This window comes from Chanodichthys erythropterus, chromosome 11 (genome assembly GCF_024489055.1).
Source record: "Chanodichthys erythropterus isolate Z2021 chromosome 11, ASM2448905v1, whole genome shotgun sequence".
Classification (NCBI taxonomy): domain Eukaryota; kingdom Metazoa; phylum Chordata; class Actinopteri; order Cypriniformes; family Xenocyprididae; genus Chanodichthys; species Chanodichthys erythropterus.
This window is the reverse complement of record NC_090231.1, coordinates 49731216-49744257: the sequence shown is the minus strand read 5'-3', so window position 1 is coordinate 49744257 and position 13042 is coordinate 49731216. Positions and strand designations below refer to the sequence as shown.

Genomic DNA, 13042 nt, shown 5'->3' with positions numbered 1-13042 from the left:
GAAAAAAAAAAAACCTGTGGAGTGAAAATATGAAAAGTGTACACTATAGTAAGTGTGTTTAACTACTAAGTACTGAAGTTTAACTTAATTTGATACAGTGCACTTACTGTGTTCATAAAAGTTTTCGGGTTTCCGGGTCATGGGCTGGAAGGATTGGTTCTTGATGGTTAGTTCAGCTTTATTATTGGTTGTTGTTGTCATGTGTTTCCCCATGTTCCCCCATGTATTTAAGCCCTCATGTTTGCCATGTTGTCTTGTCATGTATTGTTCCCTGTAACCGCTGTTGATGAGTTTCATGTTTCACAAGACACTTTCCACCGTAGGAACTTTCCCCAGGAACTAGGGACTTTGGGGTGGTACTCTGTGTGTTTTGACCACAGGAACCAGGATCTAAATGAAGTTCCAGGTAAACATTTTCCCCTCAGAAACTCCCTGCTCATGAGGTAGTACTTTTCAAAGTTCAGGAACTTTCGGGGCTCTGACTTGGGTGCTGAACTGAGTTGGTTGAGTTCACACAGACTTTGATTGGTTGATTCCACACAGCATTTTTTTTTTTTTTTTTCAAAAAACTTGTTTTTTAAATTTAATTTAATTTTCAATTTAATTTACCTAATCTTCACTGTACTTTAGACCACAATGGAAACGCAGACAGCAACAGGTCTGGGGAATATTTGGTAAAATAAAACTGGGTTCAATAAACTCACTTTCAGTGAATTAATTGTTGCAGAATGCTAGACTGCAACAATGCATCCAGCAGTTGCCCTCCTGCATTAACGCCATGATTATGTTGGGGAATTCAGTGATGTGGCACTTAAGAACCTTTTTCGTATGGGTTTAGATGAGCATATTGCTTCTCTAATTATCAATGTATCCTCACATCACGGACACTACACCAGAGTCTCTTCACGTTATGCTTGCCAGGCCAGAGCCTCCTTCTGCCTTATGGCCTGAGGAGATCTTGGGCCGCTCCCAGGCTCACACATACCATGGTTCACAAACATCACTCCCAAGTACGGTGGTCCAAGTGCTCTCAGATCCGGTGGTCCCAGAGGTCTTATCCTCTGCTCCCAGTGATGGCAGCCACCATTTTGTGTCTCTGGGCTGTACACGCTTACGCTGATTCGGCGGAGTCCTGTGCCCCAAGACACAGAGGTGGTCCACAAATATTTGGTGCTCATGTTTGTGGCCATCCACAAACTTTTTGTGCTCCATGTCATGGCCAATCTGATCACCAGGAAGGCCGTCCGTGTCTCTGCTCAGCTGTGTCCTTCAGATCTCTGGTTGTCTTCTGCTCTGCCATGGCCTCCTGATACACAGTGGTCTTCTGCTTTAATGAGGTGGTCATCTCCTCCACCAGCTCAATTCACTGGTGCTCTCCATCTCCACTGCTCGACAGTCCATGGTCTTGTCTACTGCTCCATGATCCATAGTCTCGTCCACTGCTCCATGATACATGGTCTCGTCTACTGCTCCACGGTCCATGGTCTCGTCCACTGCTCCAAGGTTCATGGTCTCGTCTACTGCTCCATGGTCTCGTCTACTGCTCCATGGTCTCGTCCACTGCTCCATGGTCTCGTCCACTGCTCCAAGGTCCATGGTCTCGTCTACTGCTCCATGATCTCGTCTACTGCTCCATGATCCATGGTCTCGTCCACTGCTCCAAGGTCCATGGTCTTGTCTACTGCTCCAAGGTCCATGGTCTCGTCCACTGCTCCAAGGTCCATGGTCTTGTCTACTGCTCCATGATCCATAGTCTTGTCCACTGCTCCATGATCCATGGTCTCGTCTACTGCTCCACGGTCCATGGTCTCGTCCACTGCTCCAAGGTCCATGGTCTTGTCTACTGCTCCATGATCCATAGTCTCGTCCACTGCTCCATGATCCATGGTCTCGTCTACTGCTCCACGGTCCATGGTCTCGTCCACTGCTCCAAGGTTCATGGTCTCGTCTACTGCTCCATGGTCTCGTCCACTGCTCCATGGTCTCGTCCACTGCTCCAAGGCCCATGGTCTTGTCTACTGCTCCATGGTCCATGATCTCATCCACTGCTCCAAGGTCCATGGTCTCGTCTACTGCTCCATGGTCTCGTCCACTGCTCCAAGGCCTATGGTCTTGTCTACTGCTCCATGGTCCATGGTCTCGTCCACTGCTCCAAGGCCCATGGTCTTGTCTACTGCTCCATGGTCCATGGTCTCATCCACTGCTCCAAGGTCCATGGTCTCGTCTACTGCTCCATGGTCTCGTCCACTGCTCCAAGGCCTATGGTCTTGTCTACTGCTCCATGGTCCATGGTCTCGTCCACTGCTCCAAGGCCCATGGTCTTGTCTACTGCTTCGTTTGGGCATCGGGAGCATGTTATGTTTGTTTTTGTTTCATGTTTCCAGATCATGTTTTCTTGTCTTTTATTTTGAAATTTGTCATAGTCATGTTTTCTGTTTTTGTCATATGATTACCTGTTCCCCTCATGTGATCCTGTCATGTGGTTCCTTGCTTCATGTGTAATGTTCTGATTTGTTCCTTAGTACATATGTCTAGTTTTCTTTGGTTCATTGTCTTGTTACCTTGTTATCAGTTCTGTCTTTTCATTGGTTCTTGTTTGATTGGTTCAACTTTGTCATTGTTCTTGTTGTATGTATCATCATTAATTCAGTTATGTATTTAAGTGTAACTTACTAATAATTTACATCAGTTAACTGGCCTGGGAAACATGACTTACTTTTATGCCGCAAACATAGTAAAGCCCATGATTCCCCATCTATTCTAAGCTAAGGCTAAGATTGAGAGAATTTTGTAACTTTCAATGGAAAATAGTAGTGACTGTTGGACAGATCTGGGAAACCTAAATGGATGTTTATAAAAAATATGTGGACAACAAAACCAGTCATAAGTCACACGGGTATATTTGTAGAAATAGCCAACAATACATTGTATGGGTCAAAATGATTGATTTTTCTTTTATGCCAAAAATCATTAGGATATTAAGTACAACCATGTTCCATGAAAATATTTTGTAAATTTCCTACCGTAAATATATCAATTATCATATATCAATATATCAAAAATATTTTTGTGAGTGGATATGCATTGCTAAAGACTTAATTTGGACAACTTTAAAGGCAATTTTTGGTATCTTTTTGGGAAAGCTTATTTATTCAGCTTTCAGATGATGTATAAATCTCAATTTCAAAAGATTGACCCTTATGACTGGTTTTGTGGTCCAGGATCACATATTTGTTATATTCCATAAATGATTAACCAGCAAACAAACAATCACTTGAGATATGTACAATCATGTATCCAATTTTCCTATGCAATCATATTATGTTCTTTTATACACATTTGCATATGTATTAATCTCAACTTTTTGAATTAATGTTTTAGCCTTCCTTAATCAAGATCACATATATACCATGTCTGATATCTATGAGTTTCAGTTTAATTTCCTGAATGATCATTTACATTATATGTAGATACCTATGCAACATATAGTATTATAAGAATCTTTAATAGTTTCTCCATCAACGCCCAATCAACTCCTTATTTGCTCATCCCTCCCGAGGATGAGACATTTTTACACTTTAAAAGACCACTGATCACAGGATCATGCAGATTCTGAGAAATTCTGTCATGAAGATGATGCTGAGACATCTTCTAAGGACCCCTAAGTTTGTGCCAGGCAGCGGTCTTGTCTTTCCATTCATCAAAGATCCTCTGACTCAAACTGGTACTCTATCTATCAAGACAACTTCACCAAAGATCAACTGAAGCCTTAAAAAAATAATTCAATTGGGCGAGACATGCAAGTATCAAACTTAGTCTCGTTATTTGATTCACATTAAGTATCCCCCACCCCTTTTAAAGAAGGGTGCATTAAAACTAATAAACTGATGGTTTTCTCAAGGCTGGTAATCCACTGAATCCAATGTAATAACTTCTTGCTTTCCTATATTCTGGTTCAGCTCTCTTTCCATTGCTAAACTGTATAAATGTATTTGTGTATGCTATGTTATGAATTATGCATGTGCAAATTCTTAAGTCAACACCATTGTTGAGTATTTTCTCTTTAAAATGCAGTGATCTAAAGACAGTTTCAAAAACACGCTTTGAAATCGCTGGTGTCGTGACATCACAAACTACCTTGCAACCAATCACGTCAACGTGCCGGCGGGCTTTCGCATATCATTAATGACCGATCTGAAGCAGTGGAGTCTTGAGAAGGTTATCCCAGTATATTTTTCTGTTGATATGAAAAATCAAGTATAGTTTAGCAATATATCGGGTGTATGATGTATATTACGATGTTATGATGAACTATACGCCTTTCTCCACTTACGTTCTAAGGTGTTCAAAACTTTTCTAAGGATACAGATTTTTAGAAAATGAACGGGAACATAGTTTGTGTAACATTAACAACACATTATTAGCTGTTTGATAACATAGTCGAGCAAAAGGCTAATCATATTAATTACCGTTATGTGTCCGACATTGTAAAAGCGATACCATTGTGCAGCGTTTACCTCAGTAAGTTGACCGAGTGGATCATTGAGCTTGTGTGAGTGAGTGGAGGTGGGGCTAATTAGCATATTCATAGAACCGCCTATACTAAATGAGGCAAGGGTGTAGAGTTATATTCAAGCTATTTTAAGGCATGAAGATTTTTTTTTTTTCGCAGGAAAAAAAAAATCATTTAAATATGTAATTTTGGTGATCAAAGATGAATTTTAAGGGTTAAAATTATTGACTACAGGGACTTTAAGTGTTAATGACTGAATGCTCTTGTTTTTTAATTGGAATAAATTGCACCACCCAATTTTGGTGGACTGCTATTTATGGACATTTCTATATTCATTTAATTCATTATTTTCCCTGATTATAATCTTTTTTACTTTAAATGCTTTGTTGACAGTTATTGTATTTTAGTTATATGGTTAACAATTCCTATAGTAATGTAAACATCGGTAGAGAGGATCATTTTTGGAATGTGGAATAAAAACAAAAATTTTGCAAGTGTGTGAGCAAGTTAGACAGTATTTCTAACAGACATAAACTTGGTGCTGATCACTGCCACCTACAGGTGTAATGATGTAGTGCACATGAAAGGTTATTTCCTGAACAAAGAATCTGTAAAAAAATTTTTTTTTTTTTTTTTCAGATCAAAAAAATTCCCTGGAAACATTAATAATAACTACTATTATTATTAATAAAAGAAGAACACAAAAAACAAGATACAAATCAAATTCAGAACAAAAGCACACAAAGCCTAGATGCATTGTAATTCCCAGTGGTTGTTAGATGTTGTTCTGTAATATTTTACATGTTAAGCAAGGCCTTTTCTTACCTTGATGTCAGAGTTGTTGCGCCTAGCTCTGAATTCAAATTCCTCTGTGATTTCCGACAGGTCCTCATCTTCAAATTCATCCAAGCCTATGTCATGGGTCAGCCTATAGAAAGAACCACCCAAGTTGCTGGTAAGGGGCACTAGAGGGCTGTTTGTTTTTTGTTTTTAAATGTACTGCACACAATATACCCTCGTGAAAGAGAAGTGTGCTTAACTGTATTGAATAGTACACTTGTAGTGTACTTCAAATCTTAAAAGTCTATTTTTAAAAATCTACTTGCAGATAATATCATATTAATGAAATAAAAGGCCACTTAAGTGTAAAGTTTACACTTTCATGACTGTTTCTTAACACACTTAAGCACACTTTTAAAAAGTACACTTTGTAATGTGTACAAAGTTTTACTTTAAATTACTCTTTAAATCATTGTTGATATCTTTTAAATGTACTAAATTGCAGCTTCATCATTACAATCGAGTAATTACAAATCTATTTAAATTCATGACAAATTCAAGTTTAAAAATAAATGACAAAGTATATTTTAGTTTACCATAAATGCTTATCAGTACATTCAGCAATACACTTTAACCATATTTGAAAGATAATAGAAGTAATTATGAAATTACATATAAAGATGTACTTAAGCTGGACTATAGAGTGCTTTTTGACCCACTTAAGTAGGATATATTGCATTTAATATAAAACATTAATGTGATCACAAAAACCAAATGGTTAAAAACATGCTCTAAAGTTCAGCTAACTGCAATACATAACTACAAATAATAATACTATAATACATTTTCATTTAATTGCAATTAACATGCAGTTAAGTGTCCAAAAACATTGTTCAGTTTACACTTAAGTACTGTATATTATGTCCATAATAAGTGTTTTTATTTTTGTTTGTTTAATTTTTTTTTTTTTTTTACAAGGGTTTTAATATAGGCTTATGTTGAACCTTATTCTTGTACATGGAGGCACTATATTAAGCAGATACATGTAGTATTAATTGCTTCTGTTGCTACAAATCTGAACCATTTTGACAAACACTGCATCTAGTCCACATTATCTGCAATAAACAAAGCAAATACTGCCATTATATGAGAAGTGAAAGTGTCTGACTTGACGGCTCTGTTTTCAACTCCTCCCCCAACTGCAGTGTGCTAATCTCGCAGATCGATCCGCATGCAAATCCAGCCACATGCCAAAGTCAAACACACCTTTTGATTATGATTAGCTGGTTCAGGTGTGTTTAATTGGGGTTAGAGCTAAACTCTGCAGGAAAGGGGCCCCTAAAGCACAGGACCCGATGCAGCAGCCTAAAGATGACCCATCACACCCCATAACACTGTAATCACTGCCAAAGGTGCTTCAACTAAGCTGCGTAAAGGGTGTGAATACTTATGCCAATATGATTTTTTTTTTTTATTCAATTGCAAAGTTATTACAAATCAGTTTTTGTTTTGTCACTATAGAGTTTGGATTGTAGATTTAAGTGCAGAAATAAATAATTTTAAGTATTTTAGCATAAGGCTGAAACAAAATATGAAAAAAAAAAAATCTCAATGCATAGTGTGGCAGGGAATAGTGACGTGGCTAACATTACAGGTCACATGACAACATCACCATGGTGGATGTAGTTTGCTTGCACTGTATTATACTACAAACAAACAGCTCATCATCAAACGGATTTCAGAAGCAGCTTGTGTCTCTATGTGAGAAAGAGCTCATGCTGTGCACATGCACATTCTCAGTCCCTTTCAAAATAAAAGTCTTTTGTCACGCCATAAATCTGTGACACTGCAATTAATAAAACCTGCACTGTAAAGTGGACTGTTTAAAAAGACAGCAGGTGAAAACAATAGTATTATGCCCTTATGTTATTTTCAATCTATTAATAAACAAATGGCAAAGGTCAAAAATCCCATTGCAATAATGGAAACAATATTGCATAAAAATGTAATAAGAGATCCCTGACATAACAGAATGTTGCTATGCAACAAAAATAACAATCTACTGTGTTCTGCATCTGCTGCTCATTGAAACACATGTACTAACACAGCAGTATTTGTTCCCAGCACAACAAATTCTGTGTATTATAGAGAAAAATAAGCTGATACCATTTCTCCCATTGCTCCTCCGTCCATTCTTCTTTGCCATCACCGTTTGAGTCCATTCTGTGAGCAGTGCAGCATGGGATTGTGTTGACATCTGGTCAAAGCTCTCTTCTTATTTCAGTGCATGCCATTCGAGCCGCTGTATTTGAAGTCAGTTTAGACTGAATTCAGTGACAGCAGCACATGATGCAGCTCCAGTATTCTCCATTCACTGTTATGTCCAGTGTATAATGATGACGTCTTGATGAATGCTGCATTTTTCTCACTGTACCTCTCTGCCCTTGCTCATGTGTTTACCTGCATCCTCGCTGTACGATCTACAACAAGAGAGAAAAAAATCAAGCAGAGATGGCAGAATAAAAGCTTTGCAGAGTCAGCGCTGATAGAGATGCTGCATGACAGTGTCCTTCTGCTTATACATAATCATGCAGATGATCCAATAATCATGCAGATGATCCAATGGCAGGCGTGTATTTCACAACATCTCCCCTCCTCTCTGCCTCTTGTCTCCAAAGTCGCCCATCCCCCACATCCTTATCTCTCTCTCTCTCTCTCTCCTCTCGGTGTTTGAGAGAGATATGGTGTATAAATAAGAGTGGGTGGGTGCAGCCAATTCAATACCTCTCTTAAAGGCCAAATAGCAACATACTATAGAGAAAAACCAAAAGACATTTTTAAATATCTTCAAATAATAAGAAAGTGGACCATGTAGTGAAAGACTAAATGTTTTTATACACTATATTAACCAAATTTTGGAAACTTCCTTGGTTCAAATTTTTGATTTTGTTAATATCTTTTCTGAAGAAAGACAAACATAAATAGTGACGAAAGCCAAAATATTAATGATTAATTCACTTCAGAATTAAAATTTCCTGATAATTTACTCACCTCCATGTCATCCAATATGTTTATGTCTTTCTTTCTTCATTCAAAAAGAAATTAAAGTTTTTGAGGAAAGCATTCCAGGATTTTTCTCCATATAGTGGACTTCAGCAGGGTTTAACGGGTTGAAAGTCTAAATTGAAGTTTCAGCGCAGCTTCAAAGTGCTCTACACGATCCCCGCCGAAGAATAAGGGTCTTGTCTAGCAAAACGATCTGTCATTTTCTAATTCTAAATATATATACACTTTTTAACCACAAATGCTCATCTTGCACTGCTCTGTGATGCACCACACATAATGTAATCACGTTGGAAAGGTCACACATGACGTAGGCCGAAGTACTACGGTAGGGTGAAAAAATCCATCTCATTTTCTCCTCCAACTTCAAAATCATCCAACATTGTTGATTTACTTTTTTTTTTTTTTACTTAGTCTTTGCACATTCGCTTTGTAAACACTTGCTCAGTACTTCTGCCTACATCACGCGTGACCTTTCCAACATGATTACGTAGTGTATGGTGCATCACAGAGCTAGTGCAAGACGAGCAATTGTGGTTAAAAATACATAATTTTTATTCTTTTTAGAAAATGACTGATCGTTTCGCTAGATAAGACTCTTATTCCTCAGCTGGGATCATGTGCCCTTTGAAGCTGCACTGAAACTGCAATTTAGACTTTAAAAAGATAGCAGCATCATTATTTTAATTTTACACAGAGATTGGTCTATTAGTTAAATCTGTTGACTTTGGCAATCTTTGTTGTTGTTTTATTTTTTTTGCCACTCAGAGAGGGATGTTGTATGCAATCATTTTGACAGAGGAAAACAACATTTCTATTTTCAGTATTATTTGTTCTTCAGACATTCCTCTTTAAACACATTAAGAATCAGTTATTTGAAAAGTTAGCCACATTTGGTTTTTGACCATTGAAAATGGTAAAATTCAACAATTTAAACATGGAGTCTCATTGGGATCCCCATATCTATGTGATTAAACCATATAGAACTTTAAAAATGAAGATTCTAAAAGAAAAGTTTATCAAGAATGAGAATAGAAGGACATTATGGTGATGATATACGGGGCAACAGTTCTTAAAATAACCTGTATTATCTTAGTGTGAAGATCATTTTAATAATCTGAAGAACCTTTTTCCACTATTGTTTATTGTAAAAAGGATCCCAATTAGCTGTCATCAAAGTGAACGAGCTAGTCTTCCTGGGGTCCACAACAAAACAAAATCACATGTTAATATGAAAACAGTATAGCACTATAACATTATATACATCATCATAAATTAGTCTGAATAAATAATTACAATATTACATTCATAAAATAAATGTCCTTTCCTTACTCACAAATTGAAATAGTGCATTCTCAGGTGGTACCTAAAAGAGTCTTTGCCAATCATTTTATGTATATTCATTGGACAATCATTCCAATGATTGTTGGCACGATAAATAACAGTTCTCTTTAAAGCATTTGATTTTGGGCGTGGTAACATCATCTGGCCATCATCCATAGACCTAGTCACATGGGACAATTTGGTTATATAAAAAAAAATGGTTGAGAAGAAAAGACAATGTTTCTAAAAAACTTAATTGTATTAAAAACCAGCCTTTTCTCCACCATTAACCATGAGAGCTGACAGTGCATACTAATAGTATTTATAGTATTAGTATTACTAATAGTATTTCCACTATAAAGAACCTGTGGAATGGAAAGATTCCATGGATGTGTTTAGGATATGGACAAAGGAGTTATTTTGCATATGCAAATGCTGAATTGCAGAGCCAAATATTGAGGGAAGCGGGTGAGTTAAATGTGTTTTTCTTTTGTCAGGGCTCGACAATAAGGACTGCCCGATGGCCGGGGGCCAGTGTGAACGACGCTCGGGACTATTATATTATTATTTTGTATATCATATTATTATTAGTATTTTATTCTTTTTATTATGTGTCTTGTCTTATCGCTGTCACTCTGTTGCACTGTGGAGCTTCTGTCACTAAAACAAATTCCTAGTATGTGTAAACAACATACCTGGCAATAAAGCTCTTTCTGATCTTCTTCTTCTTCTGACAGTAGACGGAAAGGTCACTTTCCCGATCGGGCCAGTGCTGTAGGGTGTGCGTTATATATCGTCTGTGATATCGTAATTGTTGATTTACCGATCTGATGTTATCGAGTATGTCCCTCACTTTACAAAAACACACCCAATGAGTGCACGCATGCACTACATGATGTTGTCTAGTAGGTTTAAGGTGCTCTAAGTGATGTCACGCGTTTTTAGGCCAAAACATTTTTTGTCACATACAGCAAACATCTCCTCACTATCCGCTAGCTGGCTGTCCCCTGAACACACTGTAAAAAAAACGCGGTCTCTGTAGTCGCCACAAGCTCCAAAAACGGCAATAAAAACAAACTGGTGCAGCCTGGACCACGAATCATAAAAAACATGCTCCAGCCAATAACCGACAAGAATGATTTTAAATGCGCGTTCATGACTGTTTCAGGAAGCACGGAGGGGAGGGGGAGGAGGAGGGAGGTGTTTGACAACACTTCGAACGTTAACAGGAAGTTACCCAGGATCACTTAGAGAACCTTTAAAACTAGAAGGCTTGCATATTAAAGTGTTCGCTTTCACTGCGTGATTTAGTCTATTAAAATGCCTTTAGAATGCCCCAGAATTCAAGATAAGGGGCAAAAATGACCCTGTATATATTTCATATTTATATAATTTAATATTGTTAACCAATATTACACAAAGAGCGCCGTTTTTGTCCAAATATTAGCATGATTACAAATGTGATATTGATCTTATTCAGTGTACAGTTTAATGAACAAGAACTTAATATCAAGTGACTTACATTTTAGACACCAAATCGTCTGTTTCGCTGTATTTCGCCAATGAAAATAGTTCCAAAGTTCACAGAATTGTCATAATTCCTGAATGAATCAGCCGCTTGAATGAATCGGTTGAATCTCAATGACTCGCTCATTAGCAGTGATTCGCTGCCACCTACTGGCGGGTTTAATTTCACATATAAAGTGTCTTCATTTAAAAAAAATAATAATTTAAAATAACAGTATTTAACGTTTTATATTTTCAACATTAAATGCATTTTTATGCAACTGCTCTTGACTGATTAACTTTAATAAAGTTTAATCTATTCTAGTTATATAGTTATACATTAGATTACAATTTCTGTACCTGAAAATCTCCTGTTTAAACCTAGGCCTACATGAAAAACTTGAAAAGCACCATTTTTTTTTCCATTTATATGTTTGTTCTGTTGTATTTATTTGTGCTATTACTTGTAATTTAATTATTTGTTACTATTTTATTACTTACTGTTTATTCGTCTAATAATATTTAAAATTTAAGTGAGTTAATCTAGTAGCTTTTGGTGTCATAACCCTATTTACTGAGGTTAAATGTAACAAAGACAAAGAAAACAATATATGCAATATGATATAAAATATATAATATATTTTATAGGCCCATTTTCTTGTCTTTTTCTTTTGTAATTTTTTTGTTGTGGGGCCAGTGAAAATTTTGACGGGGCAAGTAAAAATTTGAACCACTGGGCCAACTGGGACAGTAGAAAAAATCCTTAGCGTTGAGCCCTGTTTGTGTTAAGAAAAAGAAAAAAAAAAGACTATGGAGCCCTGCTTATGACATGCAGAAAAGAAAATTGTAGGCTAAATCGTGTCCACATGAGCAAATCCAGGGAACAAAATAGTAAATCGTGAGCAAGTTTTAGTAAATCAAGGGAACGAATTAGTAAATCGTGTGCACAATTTAGCCTACTTTTTTGCTTGCATGTCATGTGCTGGGCTCTGTAAAAGAATATTAAGGAAACACGTAATATTAATAAGGTAAATATTTTAAGGCACCCAAATATGAAGGTTCTGTCATCATTTACTCATCCTCATGTCGTTGCAAATTTCTTTGAATTTGTCTTCAGTAGAACAAATGAGTAGAATAAATAACTTCTTTTTTTTTCTTGTTCGCAGTGTTTTTTTAGTAGGACACTGTAGTTCTACACGACTGTTGTAATCCTGCAGAAACTTGCAGACTTTGGGCTGGATTGTTGTAGTTTTTAAAGTCACCATGAAATCAAATTGGGCAGTCTGTGATTATGAAATATTGCAGTAGCAATATCCATGCACATAATTTTTGAAATTCATGCGCCTCATAATCTTTATTAAAAATAATTTCCCCTCCCTCTTGCAGCGACATCTCTTCTCTTCTCTGATGATGCGTTTATTGGCACAAGGGCGGGGCAAACTGTCACTCACATGAGATCAGCCAATAGCAGACCACAAGCTTCCAACCATTCAATCAATTCCCCCTGGACAAAATCAAATCATGCCCTAGGTGTGTTGGACTTGACCACCAATCAGCATCTGACTTGAAGCAGTGCATGCTGGTTAGAACCTTGGTCTGACTTGAGACGGCGCTGACACCACGTGACAGTGACATACAGTATATACCATTAAAGATTCATGCAAATGTCCTGGAGATGTTGTCACAGTTCTTAGATTTAGTCTGTCTTAGTTTTTGGTTTCTTCATCTACTCGTCAGAGATGAGATCTCTGCGTTGACCATACTGTAGAGTGACCAGACATCCTGGTTTTCCAGGGACAGTCCTGGTTTTTTTTTGTGTGTGTGTGTGTGTGTCTCTGAAAATGTCCACATTTTACA

At 37.2% G+C, this 13042-nt stretch overlaps 1 protein-coding gene across 2 annotated transcripts in view; it reads right to left on the bottom strand.

Moving 5' to 3' along the window:
- mapk8ip1b (mitogen-activated protein kinase 8 interacting protein 1b) overlaps positions 1-13042 on the bottom strand; it is a 32759-nt gene that overhangs the window by 18586 nt on the left and 1131 nt on the right. For both annotated transcript variants that reach the window (XM_067399953.1, XM_067399954.1), the window contains exons 2-3: positions 7460-7773; positions 5339-5441 (exon numbers count right to left, since the gene is read on the bottom strand). In XM_067399953.1, coding sequence (XP_067256054.1) covers positions 5339-5441; positions 7460-7515 — 159 coding nt within the window. In that variant the 5' untranslated portion in view covers positions 7516-7773. The remainder of the gene's footprint in view (positions 1-5338; positions 5442-7459; positions 7774-13042) is intronic.